Raw genomic sequence first — 24,904 nt, forward strand, 5'->3', positions numbered from 1 at the left:
TTTACTTTTGGAGGCAAGGCCTTGCTAAATTGCCCCTGGAAAACTGAGCTTGGAATTCTCCTGTCCTCCTTCCCTGTGGTAGCTGGGACAACAGTCCTCAGTGTGCCCTCAGGCCCACCTCCTATATCACATCAAGTTTAAGTGTGTGAGAAGCCACTTGTCACCAGGGAACCCCGCCCAGGAGTCATCCTTTGTTTTCAACTCTGGCAGGGCAAGGTCATGCTTTATCCTATTTTACACAGAAGAAACCTCAGAAGAGGAAGGTGTGGTGCACGCCTTTAATCCCAGCACTCAAACCGCAGAGGCAGGCAGATCTCTGAGTTTCAGACCAGCTTGATCTACTGTGGTGATCTGACATCCCGTTGCCCCAGGGAGGGCGCTGTTGGAAGGTGTGGCTGTGTTGGAGTAGGAGTGGTCTTGTTGGAGGAAGTGTGTCACTGTGGGGGTGGGCTTTGAAGCTCCGTCTAGTGCTTAGTCAGTCTTCTAGGGGCCTTCAGAAGAAGACACAGAACTTGCAGCTCCTCCAGCACCATGCCTGCCTGGAGGCTATCACGCACTTGTCTCGATGATAATGGACTGAACCTCTGAATCTGTAAGTCAGCCCCAATTAAATGTTGTTCTTATAAGAGTTGCCTTGGTCATGGTGTCTGTTCACAGCAGTAAAACCATAACTGAGTTGTCTACAGAGCACATTCCAGAACAGCCAGGTTCTACACAGAGAAACCTTTTCTCAGGGAGGTCTGGCCCATCATTAAGTCAATCAATAAATGTGTGCCTGGTGCTACCGTGAACTACTATGCACTGGGAAACAGTGGGCAACAATCACGGGCAAAGACCTCACATCCATATTAACGTTTGGATCTCTGTGGGCAACGAAGTCAACTACAGAGGACGGGGCCTTTGTGAGACTCGTGGCCAACGCTCTATGGCAGGAGGATACTAGCTGAGACGAGCTCTCTCTGATCAGACTGTGAGATGAGCCACAGACCAGCCAAGATCACAGCTGGCTGGTCAGGAGCTGTATTGAACAAAGCAACAATTTACACAAGCATTAGAGCAGCAAACACGAGTCCAGGTGCCGTACGGTGGGAATATGCTCAGTAAGGGTGACGTTGTAGGCAGAACCTTACAAAGTCCATGGGCCCAGAAAGTGACAGAAAGACTTAGACATTTAACCCTCTGAGAGTGAGAGTGTTCAGTAATTCCTTGGAGCATAGGCCTGGAATCCCCCAGAGAGGGGGCTGGGGGCGTGGTCAAGGGTGGAGCCTAGCCTAGAATCCTCCAGCTAAGGGGGCGTGGCCAATGGTGGAGCACCCCACCCTATTCCCCACCCTGGAATACTCCAGTGAGTGCACTTTCAGTATCTGGACCACCATGCCCTTCAGCATCCTAGTCATTGTCCAGCCTTAAGGCTTTTGCAGATGCAGATCCTTCTACGTGGAACATTCTTTCCGGTTCTGACCATTCACGTTCTCCCCTGCAAAGGCCTTGAGGCATCCCAGCACCTGCTACTGGGAACATAACATCTTATTCCTCATCCCTGGTTTCTGCTTTACTGTTTACTGATTTCTTTTTTCCCTTGCAGACCGAGGAACACACCAGAAATTCTAGCACACTCCTGGCTCCCGGAAAGTCTGAGAAAACAGTGTCCCATAAGCTGTCCCCAGGCGCCAGCGGTTCCTTTTGGTGTCTGAGAACTTCTGATCCCCAGAGGCCCCAGAATCTCCTCTCCCTGCGCCATCGCCTTTGCCAACCTTCCCCATCTCCCCAAACCAAGCCTGTTTGCTAATCTAACCCAGGCTGGTCTCATCTGGGGAGTCAGGGTCGCAGATATGTGTCACCATGCTTACACTGCCAAGTTTTGCTCAGACCAGCGGCGACCCCATGGCCCACGCAGCATCCTTCCTGCTAGTGACCCTCAATCTCTAACCCTATACAATGTCCCCCGGTTTCCTATTACCCAGAGGACACAGTCCCTCTTAGCATTATTTGTGCTTGACACCCTCTACCCTCCCCTGCTCCAGGTACCGTATCATGATTGAATGACCTAATTTGAGTTCAGACTCTCTGGGGTTCTCTTTTCCTGGAACCCCCTCTCCTCTGTCGTATTCTAAGATCAGCCCGAAGCCACCCGCTGCAGCCTCCCCACAGAAGGCCAGATGTGAAGGAACCCAGGCCAAAGGGAACCCTCCAGAGGGAGTAAAGCCTGGTTCTGGGACCCAAGGGGCCCACTGCCCCTCTGTTGTGCGGCCTGGGAAGCCACAGCTTCTGAGCTTCCGTGGAAGCAGAGGATATGATCTGGAGTTTCCCTTGGGACAGCCTGAACCCCATCCCTGGAGTGCACAGACACCACACCCTAAGTGGCGAAGTGGGGAGCGCTCTCAGCATTTCCCAGCCTCCTGAGCTACTTTTTCCCATTCAGCCTGGTCCTGGATCTTCCATTTTGCAAAGTGGGGCTCAGAGCCTCAAAGTGCGCCCCTGCTCACCGGCTCCGCGGTTCTGCGCTGTATAAATGAAAAACTGAAAAAGGAAAAAGCTACTACTCGGAGCCGGGACTGCTCGGACCACCTTAAATCAGACTAGCCGCCCCGCTGCCGAGGGACCCGTCTAGCTCCTCCGTGGTTGGTCGGGTATGCCAGCCAATCAGCTCCCGAAGCTCCCACATGGGTCTCTGACGTCACCCAAAGCTCTGTCCAATAAGCGCTGGGTACCCGGCAGCCAATAGCAGGAGGCGGTGGTCTGAGATAGACCAATAGAAAGGCTCCCGATGGGGCTGGGGCGTGCAGCTCCTCCCTCCATTCCCCGGTGAGTGGGACCCCGCGTGGTGGTCTTTGAGGATCATGGATCCCTTTTTAAAAGTAAAAGTCCCTCGAAGCCGACCGTGGTGACAGATTCCCGGTAGCCCAGCACTTGAGAAACTGAAGCAGGAGGACCGTTGTGCAGTCGAGACTAACGTGGACTACTGTCTCAAAACATTTTATATTAAAAAAATAAAAATAAGTCCCTCGACTCGGTGGCTACCTTGCTCGGCAGCCAAAGCTTCCTTGGGCCTGTTTCAGAGATAGGTAAACTGAGGCAAAGAATGCCCCTTGGCCGCTTAGGGAATGGCTGAGATTTGATTTTTGTCCCAAGCTACTAAGATAACTTCCCAAGCTCATTTCGTTTGACCCGTTAAACCACAGGAGGGGGTGGAATGGGTTTACAGGGAGTTGGGAGGTTGGACCTGCTGGGCGTGCCTCAGTTTACCAGAGTGGACATTGCTATTGCCAACAAGCATGCTGGACTGGGGGGAAAAAACTACGTATCCCAGAAGCTCCCGCGCGTCGCATCTGCTCTTGCTGTCAATCAAAGTAACGTGGGTCCGCGGAGTCCGCGCCCCCTCCTGCCGCCTCCCTCCTGCCAGCTCCCGCTCCCTCCCCACGGCTCCCAGCCCGGCGCGGTATAATTACAGCCCATTGATCCGACCCGGGCCGGGAAAGCGACTCCCTCAGGGAGGCCAAAGCCTTTGGCTTCCGACAGCGCCAGCCTCCCCTTCCCCGCGCCCCCAGCTGAGCCACTGGGCCACCAGCCAGGCCAGTCACCTCCTGCTGGCCAGGGCTCACGGGTGACCTCCGAGCCCCAGTTCCCTGCCTGGCTTGGCAGGAAAAAAGAATCACGCACAGGAGCGCACACACAATCATTTTCTCCTTAAGAGCACGGAGAAGCCACCCCCTCCCCGCAACTTAGTGCCTAGTTTCCCCAGAGAGATGTCCCCTGCTGTGGCTTCGGCTTGGCTAATGAGAGGGCTCCGGAGGGGAGAAGCCCGGGACAGCCGAGTCTGGAGTCACAAAGCTGCTTAGAACATTCCCAAGGCCTCCTAGATGTAGGTGTTTTATACTGGGGTTCTTCAGAGGGCATAGGGGGTGGCTCATTAGAAATCCCTCTAACTAAACACTGGTCAAACTACAATGGGGAGCTCTGACCTCTGACCTTGCTTGTGTGCCCCTGATTCAGCTTCTGACTATGACTAGGAGAAGCAGAGGGAGGGTGGGCTGCAGCTTGGCCTGTGGGAAGTAGCAGGGTTGGCTGAAGTGAGCAGCTAGCTAGACAAAGGGGGCTTGTGAACCCTGGAACCCTGCACCAAGCAGGCCCCAGTCCAGGCCTCCTCGGGAACCTGGAGATTTCAAAAAAGACTTACAGTGAGATTGGAAAATGCTTACCCACAAGGCATAGTGGCGCACGCCTTTAATCCCAGTGCACGCGAGGCAGAGGCAAGCATATCTCTGAACCTGTTCTACAGAGTTCCAGGACAGCCAAGGCTACACGGAGAAACCCTGTCTCAAAAAACAACAACAACAACAACGACAACGACAAAAACAAAACAAAACAAAAAACTGCAAATGTTTAGCCACTATGACTGTTCTGTGGCAGCCACACTAAGGGGTGCTCACTGCTGCCCCATCTCACACCCACAGAGAGCCAGGGACTTGGCTTCACCACCTGTGATTACCCACTGAAGTGTGAATCCCATCTCAGCCTTTCCCCCATCTCCACAGCCACCCATTGCCCTCAACTCTGTTGAGCTGGAATTCTGCACACCCAGACCTCAGTGCCCTTGCACTGGATAAGCCAGACTTTGGCCGGTGAGGGGCCTGGGGCACGGTCAGGGATGGAGTCCCACAGTCTGTGCCCACTGCCTCCACTCTGCAGCTGTCAGGGCTCCTGCTGCTCCAGGCAAGTTTATCTTGGTCACCTGGGGTCTTGGTGACAGGTCCGTGAAGTCTGCCCCATGTTTTCTTGCCTTCCTGCCCTCGGCCCCCCCCCCCCGCCCCCATTTTGTGTGTTCCCTGAGGGTAGAGGGAGTCTTTGGCATACAGTCATAGCCTGGCATATAGTAGGTGCCTAATAAAGACTGAAGTTAACCATGAGAAGAACATGGCTGCATGGTAGGAGTTCACTTACCTGGATCTGAGGGTTTGTAAAATTTGGGGGAGGGGTTTCCTTTTCTGGTTCTGGGGATGAACCTAGGGCCTGGCCCATGCTGGGCAGGAATCACCCCTATTGTACTTGCTGGGTCTTTTCTCCTTTCTCCTTCTGTTTTGCCTAGTTTGTAGGGTGATCAGAGTGGTCCAGATAGGACTAGGGACCTGCCTGGGGCCAACAGCAAAGTGAGGTAGCATGACCCAAGGTTGAGGTCACCAATACCTTTATCTAAGGCCAAATACAGGTCACCTGCCACCTCTTCCTCTGTTCCCAGACATTAGCAGAGAGGCCAGAGTGCCACCCAGCAGGCCCTGCAGCCCTGGAGAGGGAGCTGGAAGGAGGATTTGCTTTAGGAGGAGGAGGAAGAGAAGAAGCAAGAGGCAGGAGAAGAGAGATGAAGCTAGATAAGGGAAAGAAGGGAGAGGAGGAGGGTGGAGGAGGGAGAGGAGAGCAGGAAGGGAGAGGAGGAGGGGAGGGGAGGAGGGAGAGGAGAGCAGGAAGGGAGAGGAGGAGGGGAGGGGAGGAGGGAGAGGAGAGCAGGAAGGGAGAGGAGGAAGGGAGGGGAGGAGGGGAGGCAGGGAGGTGGTCAAGGTTGTCTGGGGCTTGGCTGGCAGCCAGCATCCAGGCCCCCTGGGCCACAAGCTGTGGAGAGGTTTGTAGGGGAGGGGAGGAGGGGACACGTGGGAAGAGGAGTAAGGACCCAGCAGGCACAGCGGAGGATAACGAGTTTCCTCCACAGCCCGAGGGAGGGAACAGGGTGGGGGTGGCAATGAGAGACAGAGAGACAGGAGGACCAAGAGTCAGCAGCAACCTGGCGACTCCCTCCCCGGAGCCTGGCCTGTTTCTGTCTTCATCCTGGTCCCTCTGTGTCCCCATCCCCAGATGATCTGGCACTGCTCTCATCTGAAGTACCACTCTCCTGTTCTAACACCCACCATAGCTCCAGTAGCCCCTGACACCCCACAAGGACCCAGGTGCCCCTCTCCCCTGAGATTTGAGCATCTGCAGGACCACTGGGTCCTGGAGAAGTGTCTGTCACTCCTATGCCCAGCACTCCCACTGGTCTCTGCCAGTCTGGCTATCTGCCCCCCCCCCCCACCGTCTCCCCTTCCCCACGTCACTATTATGAACTCCTTACTAAGTGAGTTTTGAAAAAGTTAGGTTTTTTTACTGAGCGGTGATGGCAGAAGCCTTTGCCTTTGATCCCAGCATTTCAGAGGCAGTGACAGAAGAATCTCTGAGTTTGAAACCAGCCTGGGCTAAAGCGTGAGTTCCAGAACAGCCAGGCTACAAAGAAAAATTCTGTTTTGAAAAAACAAACAAAAAAAGTTGGGTTTCCCACCACACACTTGGCTGTGTGGCCTGATCCAGCTGCTTGCTGTCTCTGTGCTTCTCCCCTACATGTGAAGCAACAGGGACTCAGGGTTAGCTGAGGCCAGGGCTTACCCAGTAAGCCTTGGTGCTCTAATGTCTTGCTGGTTTGGGGGTGCTGTCTTGGTCTCCCCTGCTTGTTCTCTTTGTAGGGCCCCCAACAGAAAGACTGACGGCAGAGGGGACGGAGCAACCCTTTTTTAGCCTTGTATGGTTTCCTTGACTTCAGTGGACCTCAGTTTCCCTGTCTGCACAACAGGTAAGGGGGTCATTTGATGACTCCCTTAGGGTGCAGGCTCTGAGGCCAGGTGGAGGGGAACAGTTGCCGCCTGAGGTGTCCTCTCCTTGCTGGGCACAGGGTAGGGTCCCAATCTCCATTGGAGCCTTAGGAACTGGTGCCTCAGGGAATGGCCACAGGCTGACCCCAGAACAGAGGATGTCAGAGCCACTAAGCAGATGGGGACACAGAGATGGAGTAGCAGCAGATCCCCCAGAAGGACTCCAGAGAGCCAGCAAAGAAGGACCTCAGGGAGTGGGGGTCACCTGGTCACCATTGCTGTCTTCGGCTCAAGTCTTGGGGATAAGGAGCTGGGACCCTCAGCCCCTCCTTGTCCCCCTCCCCACTTCATCAGGTGATCAGAACATCAGTGATTACACAAGGTCAGGCTGGCTCAGGGCTCTCCCTGGGGTCCCCCCACGGCCAGCTCAGCTGCTGACAGGACCTTCCCCACAAAAGCCCCAGGGGCAAAGGGGACTATACCCCCTCACTGAGACAGCTCCAACTGGTTTCCCAGGAGCAGAGGTAGGAGAAGCCTTGGTTCCCCTAGACCCTGACTTTTTGGCTAAAGGAGCCAAGTGGGTACAGCTTCCCAAGATTCAAGGTGAACTCCAGGCCTCTTGGTCCCTTGGTCCTGGGCTGTAGTAACAACCTGTCTCAAAACACAAAACAGTCTGGGGATCTAGGTGAGGCCAGCCTGGGTTACAAATCAAGTTCCAGCCCAGCCTAAGAACAAACAAACAAACAAACAAACCACTAGTCAAGTGAGATATGGCTTTGCCAGTAGAGGCTATTGCAGCCAAGCCTGATGTCCCAGGTTCGATTCCTAGGACATATGGTGGAAGAGAACAGATTCCTGCAAGGTGTCCTCAAACTGGACACACATGATAAACCAGTAAACATAAAAAAACAAAACAGAAGGGGTTGGAGAGATGGCTCAATGGTTAAGAGCACTGGCTGCTCTTCCAAAGGTCATGAGTTCAATTCCCAGCAACCACATGGCGGCTCACAACCATCTGTAATTGGATCTGATTCCCTCTTCTGGTGTTTCACGGACAGTCAGGGGGCACAAATGCTAAACCCCAAGCCTCAGAAAGCAGAGGCAGGAGGATTTCTGTGAGTTTGAGGAATGAGTTCCAGGACAGTCGGGACTATACAGAGAAACCCTATCTCAGAAAAAACAAGAAAGAAAATGGCCCAAAATGATCCCCAGGGGGCAGCCTAGCTTGGAAGGGGCACAGAGAGCATGCAAGCCTTCCCTCAGAAAGCAACCAAGGCACCCTGCCAAAACAGTTTAAAACTTGAGCACTGAGTTGCACTGTGTGGCCCCAGATCCCCAGCTTACCCTCTCTGGGCCTTTGCTTGCAGGACATAGTGGTCCCTACCCCCCAAGACACCCCAAGACAGAAGCAGGGACACAGTAGCTAACCTTTTCATGGTTTTATTTTGAAGGCACAGCTACACCCCATCCTCAGTGGCGCCCCCCCCTCTCAGCAGGGCAGGGCGCCCAGCAAAGCTAACTGTATGCACACACTCCCGGCCCCCTTCTTTCTTCCTTAGATGATAGCTATAGAATACAGGGACGGAAAAAGAAGTCATAAACAAACCAACTTTTAACCCTCACGTTTATTTGGGGAAGGGGAGAAGGAAGTCGGTGGGGTGCCCACCCCCACTGCAGTCCCGAGCCAATGCTTTCTCTGTCCCTTCTTTTGTGGTTGAGGGAACCGGAGCTGGGTGAGCTGGGGGAGGGGTCTGGACCTAGCAGGGGTGCAGTGCAGGAAGCAGAGACAGGGACAGGGGGCAAACTCGGGGTGCACAGGGTGGAAAGGGGGCGGCTAGCGCTGTGTACATTCTGGGCCAAGACTGGTGGCTGTGGCCGGGGCAATGTGAAGGTGGGGGGGGAGAACCCTGGAGCCTGAGGTGTTCCTCTGGCGCCCCCTAGGCCCAGGGTATACAGTCGGAACCAGGACTGGAGGTGGGAGCTTGGGTGACCCAGCTGTGTGCTGTGTGGCCTTCAGTACACTGCACTCTCTCTGTGCCTGTCCCCCTGATGTCCCCCCTCCCCCCCAGGTGCTAATCCGACTTCTCTCCGTCATCCTCCTGGTGGGTGTCCCCATCGTGTCCGTTCTTGTCCTCCTTGGAGAGGTGGGTCTGAGAGCCCAGAGCGGAGAGTGACAGCAGGCCTGTGCCTGCGCTGACCGCAGGGAGGGATGGCGGCTGGAGCCCCACAGGCAGCGGTGTCAGGGGCAGGGCCAGCGCCTGCAGCTGGGACAGCTGGTGGGCCTGGAGCTGCTGCTGTGGGGTGGGGGTGGGGTGACAGAGTCAGCCCAGGGCCTGTCACCTGACCCTGCTCATTCAAGTCACCAGGGGCTCTGACTTACTCGGATGATGGAGTTTAGCTCGGGAGCCGTGACCTGCTTGGCTCGCTCGATGGCTCCCAGGACCTGCTGCTGATGCTGGAATAGGCAAGGGAGGAGACAGGGTTCTCTCAGGCATAGGGCCAGTCAATCTGGACTGGTACATAAGCATGGGGGGGGGGGCTCCTGTGCAGTGGGTAACCAGTACAAACACGCAAGGGAAGTCCTGTCCTAGGGGGTCAGGGCTGGTGGCACGGGAGACTAGAAATCCAGCTTCACAGGGATTTCCTCAGAGCTGGTCTGCAGGAGCCGCCCACCCGCCGCCGCCCCACCCGGTAGCCCTTCCTGCCTTGCCACAGGGGTCTGACTCCAGGAGCTCCACTTCTCACCTTTGCTAAATTCAGAGAGGGCAGGTGTGTGCCCCGGGGGTGCTCGGCAAGGTGCCGAGGGAACCCCACTGCCCCCTGCTGGTGGCTTACTTACCTCCTGTGACAAATAGGGCAGAACCTGGGCACAGATTCCATTCAGTCTCTTCACAATCTCAGCCTGGAACACACGATTTGCCCTCAGTACCCGGGGCACTTGGAGGGCATGAGAGGGGGAACTGAGTCGACCGCTCAGGGCCCAGGGGTGACGGAGGAGGGGTACCGAGGCCTACCTGTTTGTGCATCTCGATGTTCAATCCATAAGACATCTCATAGTACTGTGAGGTGGAGAGGTGTGTCAGGGACCAAAGGGCTGTGGCCTTGTGGGTGGCCTACCTCTCCCTACATCCCCGCAATGCTACCCCCCTCCCCCATCCAGTGACCCCAGTCACAGGGCCCCAAGACCCCAGCAACATCCCCTGCTGGGAACTACAGGACTGAGGCACAATCCCTTTGGCCCAGTGGGGATTAGGAGGGGTCTGGTCATGGAAGAGTTAAGGGATGCCTGGCCGGACGGACTGGAGGGAGGGGACTGGACTGTCGCTTCCGGGTGGCTGCGGCTTCCACAGCTGCCTCCAAAGACGGGCGACCAGGCTGGCCCATGCTGTGAGCCGGTGGTTTGGCACCTCAGCCACGACCTGGGCCAGTGGCCAGCCTGCCCTTAGCCCGTGGGGACTCGGTAGCAGGCACCCGCGGTGTGTGGGGGGTCTGGGGTCACCGCGCCCCCCCACCCCCGCCCAGAGGGGGCTTACCATGACGTAATGCCTCTGCATCTCTGACTTCTCGCTGGCCAGCTTGTCACACTCCAGCTTCAGGCTGAGGACACACAAGGGAAGCCAACTGAGGTGGGCAGCACCTCTGGACAGTCAAACTAAAAACTTTTTGGTTTGGTTTTTTTTGTTTGTTTTGTTTTGTTGAGACAGGGTCTCATGTAGCCTAGGCTAGCCCTGAATTCACTATGTAGCTCAAGATGACTCTGAAGTCCTCCTGATCCTCCTGCCTCCACCTACCAAGTGCTGGGACATGCCAACTGAGCCACAGCTCCAAGCTGCAAACTGAGAAGGGGCCAAACACGACATGTGGCTGCATTTAAGGACACCCACCTCTAGGTTTTCTGCAATCCTGGGCAGGCGAGGTTACTCAGTTTCCCCCACTGAAATCAGGAAAGCATTCTCAACGGACTAAGGACCACCAAAGTCACAGGTGCCCTCCTGTGGGACTGATGAGGGCTGCAGAACTGGTCATCGGTCTATTTCATCTTAACATGTGACTCAATGGGTGCCCAGAGAGGGTGAGTGAGAGGTTCAAGGTCACACAGCAGGCAATAATCCAAGTACTGAAACCCAGAGAGAACTCTGTGCACAGAGACAGATGCTGAAGACTGAGATGGCCCCTCTGTACAAAGAGACTGAGATAGCCCAGGGCTGAGAGGAACAGAGACAGATGCTGAAGACTGAGATGGCCCCTCTGTACACAGAGACTGAGATAGCCCAGGGCTGAGAGGAACAGAGACAGATGCTGAAGACTGAGATAGCCCAGGGCTGAGAGGAACAGAGACAGATGCTGAAGACTGAGATGGCCCCTCTGTACACAGAGACAGATGCTGAAGACTGAGATGGCCCAGGGCTGAGAGGAACAGAGTGCCCCAAGGTGTCCTGGCTTCAGGAACCTTCTTCATGTCCAGCCCCTCTTTCTCTCTTGTCACATCAGGGCTGGCAGCTGGGGTCACTTTGCCTTCCCCTGCTGTGTGATTCTAGGCCAGCTGCTCTACCTCTCTGGGCCTCACTTGCTTTCTCTTTGTAGTGGAAACCTTCCTGGACCAGGCCTGTGGCTGCCTGCAGCCTCCGGAGTCCTAGCTGTGTTCTGACCTCCACACCTGAACAGCAAGCACTATCCCCAATGTAATAATCTATCCTTCCCTCCTTCCTTCTTCCTTCCTTCTATTCTTCCAAGACAGGGTTTCTCTGTGTAGCCCAGGCTGTCCTGGAACTCAGAGATCCGCCTGCCTCTGCCTCCAGAGTGCTGGGATTAAAGTCCTGTGCCCATCAGAATATTTCTTTTTAAATCCAAAAAAAACCCTCAGAACTTGGGAGGGTGAGACAGGTGGACATCTGTGAGTTTGAGGCCAGCCTGAGCTACAGAGTAAGACCCTGTCCTGGAAAAAACAAACAAACAAATATAAAGTCAGCCATGCACGGCCCACAGGGTCCAGAGCACGAGGCCACCGCCTGGCTGCACAGTGAGCCGCTGTTCTTGGCTGTAACAGGCTCAGCCGCTCACGCACCTGCGGTTCAAACGCTGAGCAAGCTCAGGACGGTGCTTGGCAGCCCAGCGGACTTCTGATATGCTTTCCAAGCAGGGAGGGCCGCACTCGCTCAGGGTTGCAGGACTGAGTGGTGGACCCCGAGTCACCCACGCACACACACATGCACATGCACACGCACACGCACATGCGATGGGAGGAAGTGAACATGTGACTTCCCCGGGAGCCCCCCCCCCACGGTCCTGAACCCAGGTCCAGTGCACAGAGCACAGCACAAGGCAGCTCAGAGACAGCATCTGCCTAGGGTACGACACACAGCCCTGTGGCCACTGTCTGCCCTGCAGGTCCAGAAGAAGTCAGCCTAAGAGTGGCCCCAGAGCCATGGGGACGCAGCAGTGCTGCCCTAAATTCCTCTTCAAAATGGCAAATATTGGGGGAGCGGTACAGCAGGTAGGTGGCTGCCCTAGCACCCTGGGCCTCGCGGGTCATCTACTGTCAGTAGTTCAAGGCTACATAGGGAAGTGGGGAAAGCCTGGGCCACATAAGATCCTGTCCAAAATAAATACCAAAAACTTAAGTATAATAATTTATTTTAAAATAGAAAACTCCACAAACACTGAGATTTACTTTTTTTTTCTTGGAGAAATCTAAGGGTCTTTTTAAAAGCTTTATCATCAATATCATCTCTGTTAGTTTGTTTTCTGGTTTGCTCTGTACCTCAGGCTAGCCCAGAACGACTACATTCACCTGCCTGTGTAAGAGCTGGAAGGTTGGGCCTGCACTCCCATGCCTCCTCACCATTGGATTATATAAAACGGGTCCAGCCTGGGGTCAATTGGGGACCTGTGGCTGGGACCCCCAACTCCCCCGCTTCAGGCCGCTTTCAGCTTTTCCTGCTTCTGTGCTGTACACCCTGGAAGCCGCTGACACCTCTGGTCAGTTTCACCCACGAGGAACGCGTCAGAGCGTCTGTGGGACACTAGCAAGATCCCCAACTCCAAGACTGGACAGAAGAAGGTGGGGCTGTGTGAACCTGGGCCCATTACTCACCCTCTCTGGGCACCCACTCCATCCTGTGTTAAACAGAGGGGTGCATGGTGACTGGGCCTCTGAAACCATGACCACTGTGTGCCTTAGTTTCTTCCTCAACACCATGGGGCTGCTGGACACCAGGTCTCATGTAGCCCAGGCTGGTCAACTTGCTAAGCAGCTGAGGATGACCTTGAACTGCTGACCCTCACCTCCTGAGCCCTGAGATGACAGAGGCACCCCCGGCCCGGGCTCACCTGTGGTACTGCGCTTGTAGCAGCTGGAACTCATCCTTGATGCGGTCGCAGGAGTCGGAGGTGGTGAACTTGAGCTGTTGCGGGAGGTGGGAGGAGCCCTGCCGGGTGCAGGAGGGTGAGCAGCGCCCCGCCCCGCCCATGCCCCACTTCCTGGGCTGCGGATTTACAGGCTCTGGCAGCCAGGATGGGGCTGTTGAGGCCCCCAGGCAGTGGGGACGCTTTTACACACTGGTCATTTGGGAGGGGCGGGCACCCATGGAGTGGGGTGCACCTCTGTCCTCCAGCTGCCCGCGGAGGAACTCCCTAGAAAGCCCCTCTAAGTCGAGCAGGGTGGCACAGGCCTCCTTTCAAAGCCAGCATGGAAGAGGCACCTAGCTTACCTCCCTACATGTCCTGGGGGTACCCCATCACACCTGTTTCCTCAGGGATGTGCTCTTCAGGAGGGGGTCCCCCCCAAAGCTGTTCAGCCCCAGGGGTGCCTTGTGGGGCTCCCCCCAGGCCCCAGCCAAAGCTACAGGGAAGTCATGGCCTGGGAGTTAGGGAGTGAGAGAGCTGGTAGCTGGGGGGGTGGGGAAACGGGGGGGGGGGGGCATGTACAGGGCCCGCATCTGAGGGCACTGGGTCAGGAGTTGGGGTGTAAGATTCTCGGATCTGGGGAGCAAGGCTAGGGGCAGGGTGAGGGGAGCAAGGCCACTGGGAGCTGGTGTGGGAGACAACAGATGGGCCTAGTGCTGGGGGTGGGGGTGACTGGGGGTATCTGGCTCCGGACAAGGGACCAGCACTGGGTGTTATATGGGCACAGAGACACCCGCCCCAACCCTACTGCTGAGGGTGCAGGACAGGGCTGGGAGGAAAAGAGCCGCTGGGGTGCGGGGCCTGCAGCTGGAGGAGGGACGCAGAGCCAGGCTGGGGGTGGCGCTGGGCCCGGATGGTGACGCCAGGCCCGACAGGGCTGGAGGGAGAGACAGGGGGTGCGGGGACTGGATTGGGGGATAGAGGGCACCAGACTTGGGGACAGGGCAGATCTGAGGTGGCAGGAAGTGCAGGGCCGAGGTGATGGTGGGTGTAGGGCCTTGGACTTGGTGGCAGACCAGTCTGGAGCTCTGAGAGCTGGGGGGTGCAGAGCACAGAGGTGGGGGTGCAAGGTCTGGGGCTGGAGGACATGCGCGCCTGGGGTGCTGCAGTTCTGGGCCTGTTCCCCAGGGCTGAGAGACAGGCCGAATGCGGTTGTCGTGGGGTGCGGGCCCAAGATTGAAGAGAGGCTGATCCGGATCCCGGGAGTGGGGGTGGGGAGGTGGGGGAGAGAAGACCTTGGAGTCGGGATGGGCAAGGGGGGAGGAGGCGGTGAGGGGACTCAGGGCAGGGATCAGAGTTCAGGGATCCGAGCCGAAGGATAAAGTGCAGTGGGGTGCGTAGGGCCTGGGTTATGGGGTGCAAGGACCCTGGAGACGGAGCCCAGGACTAGGGGACAGGCCTGTGGGTGCTGGGGGAGCGTAGGGAGCCCCTGGGACAGGCCCTGGGCGGAGAGACAGACGGGATCCGACCTAGAAAGGGTGCAGTGAGCTGAGCTGGGGTGCAGGGTGAGCGCCGGAGGTGCAGTGAGCTGAGCTGGGGGTGCAGGGAGAGCTCTGGGGTGCAGTGCGCGGGGTTCCCCTTACCGAGTGCCGGCTTTGCGGAAACATCATGTCAGTCGCGGGGGGCGCGGGCTGCGCCCCGGCTCGGGCGGCTCGGGGGGCGCCGGGCGGCCGCGCTTTGTCCCCGATCGACAGCTCCGGGGCCCCGCGTCCCGCCTCCTGCGCCGCCCGCCGCCCGCCCGCGCCGCCCGCGCTATTGTGTAATGGCGACGCGGTGCCGCCCGGGCTCCCGCTCCACCTGCCGCGCCCGGCACTGCGCAGGCCCGGACGCCCCACCCGTGACCTTGGCCCCGCGCGCCCCGCCCCCGCCACTGCCCGGAGCCCCGGCCCGAGGCCTGCCTCAGTGGCCCCCGCCCCCAGCCCCAAGGCCACAGACTCACAGCCTGGGCGCCCAGGCTTCAGGGTGGATTTATGGACTGCCTACAGCGTGCTGCGTCCTCTTTGGAGTCGGGAGGGTTGGCACTGCTGGGGGGCACACTGGGCAGCAGAGTGACACCTGCCCCAGAGCTAGGATGGGAGCCCAGGCCTGTAATCTTCTGACTGGGGTGCGGAGGCAGGAGGATCAAGAGTAAGAGGCCAGCCTGGGCTACTAGAAAGCCTGTCTCAAAACAACAAAAAGTAAGACATGGTTTGTGTTGGAGTACAGATCTATTTCCGGTGCTGGGTAGGTTGAGGTAGGTGGAAGCCAGCCTGGTCAGCACAATGAACACAGCCTGGGCTACAGGAGCCCTTATCTCAAAACATCAGAAAGTTAAAGAGGGCCACTCCGAGGGGGGTGGCGCACGCCTTTAATCCCAGCACTCAGGAGGCAGAGACAGGAGGATCTCTGTAAGTTCAAGACCACCCCGTGAGTTCCAGGACAGCCAGGGCTCCATGAGCCGTGTCTCAAAAATAATAAAAAATAAAACATAAATAAATACATAAAAGAAAAAATAGTTCTGTGTGCAGATGCCATTTATCCCAACATTTCAGAGCAAGCTGAGGCAGGAGGACTCCTACAATTTCAGGCTAGCTTGAGCTGTATCACAAGACCCTGTCTCAAACAGTTCCATACCTGAGACAGACAGAGACAAATATCGTCAAGTGTTATACTCAAATGACCCACAAGGTCAGACAAGGTCAGAGAGGAGACAGTGGCCAGCCTAGCTCAGCCAGGCCACAGGCTATGCCAAACCCCAGTGGGGAGGTCGGGGGGCTTCCCCCAGCCACAGAGGGCAGAGGAGGGGGAGAGGAAGCCATGGAGACTCCAGGCCTCAAGAAACAGGACCCGGACTCAGATTCTGGTACCCGGAGGGAGGAGCGAGTACAAGCAGCTCCTCCTGGTACTGACCCGTACCCGGCTCACGGGGGGTTTTGGTAAAGGTCTCATTGTTGACCTGTGACATTGTCTTATTTTATTTCATAGAAACAGGGTCTCCTGTAGCCCAGGCTAGTCTGGAGCTCTGTAGCAGATGATAGCCCTGAACTCCTGACCCTTCTGCATCAGACCAACCTTCCCTGTGACCATCAACCTGTCCCACTTTGGGGCATACAGACCCCCTTTCTGTGGCTTGCTGGCAGTCTCTGGGTGGATGGATGCATAAACAACAAACAAACAATTTTCCCTGTCCATTCATTCATTCATTCGTTCACTTTATATCCCAATCACAGCCCTTCCCCACCCCCCAACAAGCAATTTTGTATAGCATGCGGGGGAGGAGAGAAATATGGTCAAGTTGTGTTTAATGCATGAACTGACTTATGAACCAACGATTGACTGTGGATGTCCCAGGGCTTCCCTCATGCAGGACAGGTTGGGAGGCCTGGGATGGACTCTGCCCCTGAGCCAGGCCCCAGCTCTCTTACTATGTGCTCTCTGTTTTCAGGCTGGGTCTCAAAGTTGCCCAGGCTGTCTTTGAACTTGGGATTCTTCTGCCTCAGCAACCCCCCCCCCCCCAAAAGCTGGGATAACAGGCTTGGACCATGCAACCTGACTCCTGTCAGGACAGTCTTGGTTTTGCTTCTTTATTTCATGCATGTGTGCACCACATGCATGCACTTTCCACAATGGCCAGAGGGGGCGTTGGGTTCTCTGAAGCCGAAGTCACAGATGGTGCTGGAACCACTGGGCCATCTCTCCAATTCCCTCTGTCTGCACCAGGCTCTGGCTTAAACACTTGAATGGGAAGGAGCTACCGGTGTCCTTAAGAGAATGAAGAACTGGAGGAGCAGAGAGGTTGATGTGGCCAAAATCACACGTCGGTTGGCAGAGGGGCAGATGGAGTCTCCGTGTCATTGTTTTGGGCATTTTGCAGGGTGGCATGAAGGCAGGTGACTAGGACACTGGCTAGAGTAGGCTGCATCCTAGGGTTAGGAGTTGAGCTATTACCCAGAAGGCACTGGGCACCCTGTGAGGTGCTAGAGAGAGAGTGGGTTCTGTGTCAGCCTTGTCCTTCGACTTCTGTGCTGTCCTGGGCTATGTCAGTGCTGACTACCATGCCTGGCTTCCACCTACGCCATGCAGAGAGTGACACATGTCTCCAGACAACAAGTCCAGTGACATCACTGTCACTCCCAGCTAAAAGCTGGGTTCACTGGGCAGAGCGCACCCAGCGTGCAGCACAGGAACCAGGCCGTGGACGCAAGTGGATCAGGAGACCAGAGATTGCCCAAAACACAGTTTGTCTCAGGTCAGCCTGGGCTACATGGGACCCTCCCAAAAGAATCTCACCTAAAAATCCCAGAATGGGGGCTGTCGACCTGTCACTCAAAACAAGATGGTTTGCGGCCTGGACCGTGGGAGTCCAGCTTCCCTTGACACCAACATTACACCTTCATACTCAGTCTGCAGCTTCGAGTCCTCGGAGCCACTCACTGGGATGACCTGTCTCAAATATCGAACTGTGGGACACTCGTGTCCTTCCCGGCTGGGATACAAATGGCCGACAGGCCCGTGGGAGAGCACAGGCCTCCGTGATGGGCAGAGGGTCCAGTGTTAGTGAGAAGCATATGGGTAACCGCTGAGCAGACAGGCCTCCCTCTGTGAACAGGGTGAGGTGGGAGCTTCAGGCCGGCCACCCTGACTGGGACCCGACTGTGGGTCCTGACATGGGCTGAGTTCCCCATTAGCAAGGCAGAGGCTGCAGCAAGGGATCACTTCCAAAACGGCCTCTCTCCCATTTGATCCCTCTGTGAGCGAGCGTTTACTGCGTGCTGACTGCTAGGTGGTTCTGTACGAGAGCATTTAGCCTTCAACCTGAGGAGGGGCCCACCTGTTTCCCCACCCCACCCATGCCTTCCCCTCTCTGACACTGCTCTCTCAGGGCCCCAGACATCTGGGCCTCTGCTCCTCCAGCTGTCCTGCCCCAGGGCCTTTGCACAAAGGCTGTGGGTGGGTTTTGTGGGATCTAGGCCCAGTCAAGACTGAATGTGTGGATGTCAGTATTTTTAGGACTTTTAAAATACATTTTCTTCCTTTTTGAGCTAGACATGGTGGAGTTCATCCTCACTATTTACTGAATGTAAAGCCAGGCTGGGGGTGTGGTGCTTGTCTCTGAGTGAGCACAGGCCCTGGGATCCCCGCACTTCAAACAATAACAACAACAACTAACTGAGCACACACCATCCAGGACTACACCTTTGCTGGCTTACCTTGGGGTTCCTGTTTCTCCACCACTCGGCCTGGACCCTGCTCCCACCCGTGGTGGCTGTGACCTCTGCCCTCCCCCACCTGTTGTGATGCGATGTAATGTAAACACTGTATACATGTAGGTGTTTAATTTGCCTTCATTTCTGTATCTCTAAAACCTCTGACAAGGACCAACACTCAAAATGCTTGGTTTTCTTTTCTTTTTTTCTTTTTGAGACAGGGTTTGTATAGCCCAGGCTGGCCCCAAACTCCTTTTGTAGCTGAGTCTGACCTTTTTTTTTTTTTTTGGTTTTTCAAGACAGGGTTTCTCTGTTAGCCTTGGCTGTCCTGGAACTCACTCTGTAGACCAGGCTGGCCTCGAACTCAGAAATCTGCCTGCCTCTGCCTCCCGAGTGCTGGGATTAAAGGCGTGCGCCACCACTGCCCGGCTGAGTCTGACCTTGAACATCTGGGGCTCTGGGGGTGGAGTCCAGTACCCTCCTGGGTATGTGGGGCAGCAGGAGGCCTGACCCCCTCCCCCGTCCTCAGGGACAGTGTCTTGTGTTTGTGAGATTTGTCTCTGCTCAGGGCTACCTGACCCACCCGAGGGAGCTGGCACCTCAGATCAAGGAGTCTCTTGGGGTGTTTAAGGGTTTTTAAGGTCTTGCCCAGCCTCTCAGGGGAACTATCCATATAATTCTGAGGTGTGTCTCTGAAGACACCTGAGGTTATTTGGGGAGCAGAAAGTCCTGGGCTCCCAGATGGTCTTCGCTAGCCCCTGAGGTACTCAGAAGCCAAGAGTGAGGTCTATCTCCAGGCTTCTGTTTGTGAGGCAAACAGGAGGCAGAGGCTGGAGAATCAGGAACTCGGGCATCCTCTGTTATTTAATTGAGCTTGGAGCCAGCCTGGACAACACAAGACCTGTGTCAAAAAAACCAAACAAACAAAACAAAACAAAAAACAAAAACAAACAAAAAAAAAACAAAGCAAAAACTTTGTGGCTGGAAAGTTTGCTGAGTGAGCAGAGACCTTGTCGTGGGCCCACGAGGAGCCAGGATCAAAGTGACATGTGACTGGGCTTGGGGCTCAGACGCTGTTTCAGGTGGCAGGAGGGAACACAGGAGGATCCCTGGGGAGTCCTGGCTGGCTCAGCCTCACTGCTGCACTCCAGAATAAAAGGAAGTGGGCTGGAGGGACGACTCAGTGGTTACAGCACCAGAAGCTCCCACAGAGGACAAGGCTCAGTTTGCAGCACTCGCATGGGGCTCCAGGAGACACGATGCCCCTTCTGGCCACTGTGGGTACTGCACTCACAGCATGTACAAACATGTAGGCAGATAAACAACTCACAAATAAAATAAAAATAAATAAATCTTTAACATAAAAGAGTTTAAAACCTTAAACAAAAAAACCAAACAGCTTAGTAAGGAGGCCACAGTGCATCATTTTTTATGGTTGTTGTTGCTTTGGTTTTTTTCGAGACAGGGTTTCTCTGTGTAGCCCTGGCTGTCCTGGAACTCACTCTGTAGACCAGGCTGGCCTCGAACTCAGAAATCCGCCTGCCTCTGCCTCCCAAGTGCTGGGATTAAAGGCCTGTGCCATCATACTTGGCATTCAAAACATAGCCATTTAGTACGGGGAAGAAACAGCTTGAGCTGACTGCCAGGTGAGGACAGAGAAAGGGCTGCCCCAGAGCCGCACATCAACCTTACACACCCAGTGTCACCATCCTGAGTGAATCCGGATTGTACTTTTTTTTTTTTCTTGCAACAGTAGACTGAGCACACTGACTTCTATAATTTAAAGTTGAGAATTCTCTCAGTAAGCAGATTTGGCTGCCAGAAGGAGGTCTGAGGGGCTCAGAGAGGTCAACACAATCTTCTAAAGACACACAGCTTCCTGGGAAAAGTAAGATTCAAACTGGATCCCGGCCTGGAGAACCAATCACAAGGTGAACTGGTGTCTTGAAGTGCTGGCACTGACCTGCTCACGTCCTGCTTGGAGTGTCTGATGGTCATACTGTGTGCCATTAGACTCAAGCGTGTATCCTGGGGAGGCAGGGATTCGAACTATGGTCCTCAGGTTTACCCAGCACACATTTACCCAGCTCATAGCTCTGGGGTCTTGAGAACTGAAGTGAGCCATGTTATTGTTGCCCGGGTGTTTTGGGAGCCAGTGGCCTCTGAGGGGACTGCTTGCCTGCAATGGTCATGTCACCCACTTCCCATAATCCTTCTTGTGTGTCTACCCATACTGCATCACTCCTCTTTTTGAGTTAATCTTGAAATAACACAGCCCCACTCTCTTTGTCCCTTTCTCTCTTTTTCTGTGAAATGGGTGTTAGGCCTAAGTTAAAGACTCAGAAACTTGAGTTTTTAACTTGCAAAGAATCCGTAAACAGCCAGTTCTCCACATAACATTAATTTCTAAAACTGGGCCAGGCTGGGACCGCAGACGGCCATCCCTAGAGACCCTTATGCTCAGCACCCAGGACCCACACAGGGACTAAGCTGGTCTGGTAGTGACTCCTTCCCTGGGACACAGGTGATATCCCAGCTCCAGGATCCGGAGCCCCGTGGCCAGGGCCACACCCAATTTTTTAACATCAAAATTGATAAAATACTGGATAGTTTCAGAAGATAAAGGCTGCAGTTCTAGTATGGGCCACACGGGGGCGGCAGCTCCCCAGATTTGGTTGTCACCCCCTCCCCACCAAACCCCCCAACCGGTGGAAGGCTTGGCAGGTGCTGATGCCATTTCCAGGCTTGGAGAGCCCAGGCTCCCTTAGGGTGCTTCAGACTGAGCCTGCATGGCCTAAAACGCTCGTCCAGGGGGTTCTCCAGGGTGATGCAGACACTGGGCTAGGTCATCCCGAGTGGGATGTCTTGGGCTCCACAGGGTGCTGAGCCAACTAAGTCCAGGCTTCCAACTATTTCGTGCCAGGAGCTCTCCCAGTGTGACAGCTATGTAGTGGGGTCGTCACTGGGGGTTGAGCCAAACCTCTCCCCACCACGCCCCAGCCCCTCACTAGGGGATTCTAGGCGGGGCTCCGTCCCTGACCACGCCCCCAGCCCCTCACTTGGGGATCCTAGGCCTTGAATTTATTCCTAGCAGTACAGGTGGGAGCTACAGGCAAGCTGTGTGAGGGGCTTGGGGCAGGTCAGGTTCTCACTGGAGGTCTGGTGATTCTGGGCTGGAGCGGAAGGAAAAATTGGGCCTAGATGAATTCATGGGGAGGTAGATCAAACATCTCACAGAATGACACTGAACACGGCTCCCTAGAGGAAGAAGCATTTGAGCTGAGGTTTTTGAAGCAAGTGTATGAGTTCGCGATCGCTATTAGGGCAGCCTGTCTAAAGAGGCAGCCCGGTGAAGGAGCTAGATGGTCACTGACTGGCGGTCTCCAGTTACCTGGCCCAAGGCTGGAACCTGGGTACATGCGGTGTATGGGTCTCTTCTCTTTGTCCTATAGGAAGCCAGGTTGGGTGCGGTCTCAAAGGAGGCTGGGAGGGAGGAGAAACAGTTCCTGGAGGGTGGATGTTGAGGTGGCTGCCGCTGTTGCTGTGGTCGGAGGATTGCAGTGAGCGTGGGGAACGGAGTGAGTAATGCCTACACCAGTGTTCCTACACCAGTGCTCAGGAGGCAGAAGCAGGCAGAGCTCCGTGGGTTCAAGGCCAGCCTGGTCTACAATAGCAAGTCCAGAATAGTCAGGGATACATAGTGAGACCCTGCCTTAGAAAAACAAAGCAAAGCAAAACACAATCCCCACCCCTCATTCTCCCTAACTACCTGCAAGCAGGAAAGATAGGCCTGCTGCAGCCGGGCCTGGGGAGGAACGCTTGGCCTTGAAGCTCTGGGAGGCAGGAAATGGAGGCGCCGAGAGGCTGGCCTCTGATTCTAGTTGATATTCCAAAAGCATGGAGTTGGGAGAACAAAAAAGAGAAAGCTGAGATTTGAACCAGGAACTGGGTATACGCTCCGTCAGGCTAATCAGTCGGCCATGGCTGTGCTTTCCACAGTGGCCACCAGAGGGCGCCACAGGAGCCAGCATCCTCCTAGACCACCTCTGTCAGGGTCAAAACCCAGTCCCTGACGCCCTCCCTCTTCCTCATGCTGTTCAGCACAGGCTTGTCCTGCTCCAGGGCCTTTGTCCGGGCTGTGAACTCTTGCCTGGGACAATCTTGTAGACAATCTACCAGAAAGGCTCTCACTTCCTCAAACTCGTTGCCACTCTCCTGCCTCAGCCTCCCACCTGATTTACTGGTACATTTTTTGAAGTATATTCAAATGTTGTGGAATTCACGTTGCAGAGCGTGTGACTTCGGTGCCCTCGGGGTACTTTGTATCGTTCAGCTATGTGATCTAGTGATCTAGAACATTCCATTTCCACGCAGTTCCATCGTGTCGGTTTCCACGCCACCGGGTGCCAGAGCTTCGCGCCGTTCGCTCCATGGGCGAGGGGCTGCCCACCCACCCTCACCACAAACACTGGCTGTTCCCACTTGGGGTTTATGAACGAAGCTGTAACCGATCACAGAAGATTTTTGTTTCTACCGTTACTGATTGTCAAAGTTCCCAAGACAGGGTCTCCTGTAGCTCATGTTAACTCAAGCTAGCTTATGTAGCTCAGGCTAACCCCAAACTTACCATGCAGCTGAGGATGACATTGGTCTGCTGACCTGCCTCCCAGTGACCAGTGTAACCCACACCCGGTTTATGTACACTGGGATGCACCCCAGAACTTCAACATCCATCCACCTACCCGACCCCACCCCATCCCCCCACCTTCCTGATGCAGCCTCCGGCCCTTCCTGGTGTTAGTAGCATCAGGCTGGTGTGAGTCTCCTTCTGATGGCACTGCTGACTGGCACTGTAATCACCCTTCATGCTACTGGGGGTCAGTGCACACCTGCACAAAGCCCAGAGAGGTGACTCTCAGTCAAAGTTCTGAAGGCCAGACATGTGGCTCAGGAGGCAGAGGCAGGAGAATCACTGTGAGTTCCAGACCAGCCTGGGCTACATAGTGAGATCTTAAGATTTAAAAAGGCTCAGGCGGTGGGGGCGCACACCTTTAATCCCAGCACTTGGGAGGCAGAGGTAGGCAGATCTCTGAGTTCGAGGCCAGCCTGGTCTACAGAGTGAGTTCCAGGACAGCCAGGGCTACACAGAGAAACCCTGTCTCAAAAAACCAAGAATAAAAAGTAAAAATAAAATTTAAAAAAAGTAAAAAAAAAAAAAAGGAGAGAACTAAAGATGTTTTAATTTGGGCAGGACAGAGAAAGCCTGTCCTCCGGGGCATGTCACAGGTAGCTGAAGCCGAGGGCAGCTCCTCAGGTCCTCAGGGCTGGGCACAGCTTGGGGGGTGGTCTACTCCTGGCTGTGTGAAGGTCTTGGGTTCCCCCAAGCAGTGCATTCTTGAGAGCTCCCCAAGGCCTCTGTGGTACCCATACCTTTGTCCAGGCTCTGGGAAAGGGAGTGGCCTTGTCCCCAGCCCAAGATGGACCGACCCATAAACCTTCCATCCCTAGGGTTCATAGGCCAAGGCTGAGAGAGAAGGGCGCGGCTAGGCGGGCTGCAGGGTGTGGCAGCCAGACTTTGACTCTAGGCCTCAGGTGGGGGTAAACTCTCAGGCCACTGCCTCTGCTCAGGCCTAAGTCCCCCTCTGGTGTTGGTGACAGCCCTCAGGCTCAGGCTCACCACAGGGTGACTCCTAATTTCTCCTGCTCTGTTCACATTTCTCATCCTCTTGTGGCCTCCCAGTGGCTGGGATGATAGGCCTGCACCACAGGACTCCGCTTTTTGGGTTATTTTATTCTCTCTCTCCCTCTCTCTCTCTCTCTCTCTCTCTCTCTCTCTCTCTCTCTTTCTCCAGACAGGGTCTCAGTATGTAAACTTGACTGTCCTGGGATTCACTAGCTGAGGCTATCCTTGAACTCAGAGACCTACCTGTCTCGGCTTCCCAAGCTGAGCTACCAAGTGTCACCACTGAGGGTCACACAGATGTCTGTGGCACTAGCTGCGCTGAAGACCATGCAGAAGGTCTGTGCTCTGTGCTCTCAACTGTACAGGGCTACCTTTGCAGTGCCGGCGCACAGTTGAGGGGACGGACATGGAAGGCTTCTGTGACAACCCCTACTCTCTACCCTACCCCTGAAAGTAACACTCTAGACAGCCAGCCATCTGACAGACCTCCTGAGAATTGTTAAGGGTGCTGAAATGTAGCTGCCCAGCAGTTGACGTTGACGGCTTCCAGCAGGTCCAGGCAGGGTGCGGTGGGGAAGGACTCAGTTTCTCTAAGGGGCTAGCCACGGGGAGTGTGACCACCCTCCAGTGAGTAGATGGGCAACACAAACTGGACTTGTAGGTTTTTAAATTTTTCTTTTCTTTTTTGGGGGAGACACAAGGTTGGGGTAGACCTGGGAGCTGGGAAGTGTGAGCCAGCCGGGTACATGATATGAAATTCCCAAATAATAATAAGAAAAATGATGTTGGGGGGAAAATTACCTGAGCCACTGTGCCGGGTGGTTTTCTGTTCTTTAATGGCTTTGGTTGTCCCCATGCAGGGGGGCTGGGTGTTACCGTCGTTGAGAACAAGAGTTACCTTGGTTCAGTTCAGAGCACAGGAATCACCAGCTCAAAATCAGCTGAGGCAAGAGGAAGCTGCGGTCCTGGCCAGTCCTCGGTGGTCCATGCACAGGCTACGGGTGTGCTCACCCATGTGG

General features: G+C 55.2%; 1 protein-coding gene across 2 annotated transcripts; it reads right to left on the reverse strand.

Moving 5' to 3' along the window:
- Window positions 1-8,218: 8,218 nt before the first annotated feature.
- On the reverse strand, window positions 8,219-14,812 carry Tle5 (TLE family member 5, transcriptional modulator). Of its 2 annotated transcripts, none has more exons than XM_076919246.1 (7): window positions 14,600-14,812; window positions 12,942-13,039; window positions 10,145-10,208; window positions 9,626-9,670; window positions 9,451-9,513; window positions 8,992-9,066; window positions 8,219-8,902 (listed from the first exon to the last, which is right to left on the reverse strand). In XM_076919246.1, the coding sequence occupies exons 1-7, from the start codon at window positions 14,624-14,626 to the stop codon at window positions 8,684-8,686; spliced, it is 591 nt and encodes a 196-aa protein (XP_076775361.1). In that variant the 5' UTR covers window positions 14,627-14,812; the 3' UTR covers window positions 8,219-8,683. The 2 variants fall into 2 exon arrangements, with proteins under 2 accessions (XP_076775361.1, XP_076775360.1); XM_076919245.1 differs by having other exon boundaries at window positions 8,219-8,905; window positions 14,600-14,805.
- Window positions 14,813-24,904: the final 10,092 nt, after the last annotated feature.

Source organism: Arvicanthis niloticus, chromosome 22 (assembly GCF_011762505.2).
Source record: "Arvicanthis niloticus isolate mArvNil1 chromosome 22, mArvNil1.pat.X, whole genome shotgun sequence".
NCBI lineage: Eukaryota > Metazoa > Chordata > Mammalia > Rodentia > Muridae > Arvicanthis > Arvicanthis niloticus.

What these genes read in the sequence shown, in the direction of transcription:
- Tle5 (XM_076919245.1), bottom strand. Translation starts at nt 14,626, where the DNA reads ATGATGTTTCCGCAAAGCCGGCACTCG. An exon ending in CTACAAGCGCAGTACCACAG is followed by an intron (nt 10,209 to 12,941) that starts GTGAGCCCGGGC and finishes GTGTGTCCTCAG; the next exon opens with CCTGAAGCTGGAGTGTGACA. An exon ending in TGCAGAGGCATTACGTCATG is followed by an intron (nt 9,671 to 10,144) that starts GTAAGCCCCCTC and finishes TCCACCTCACAG; the next exon opens with TACTATGAGATGTCTTATGG.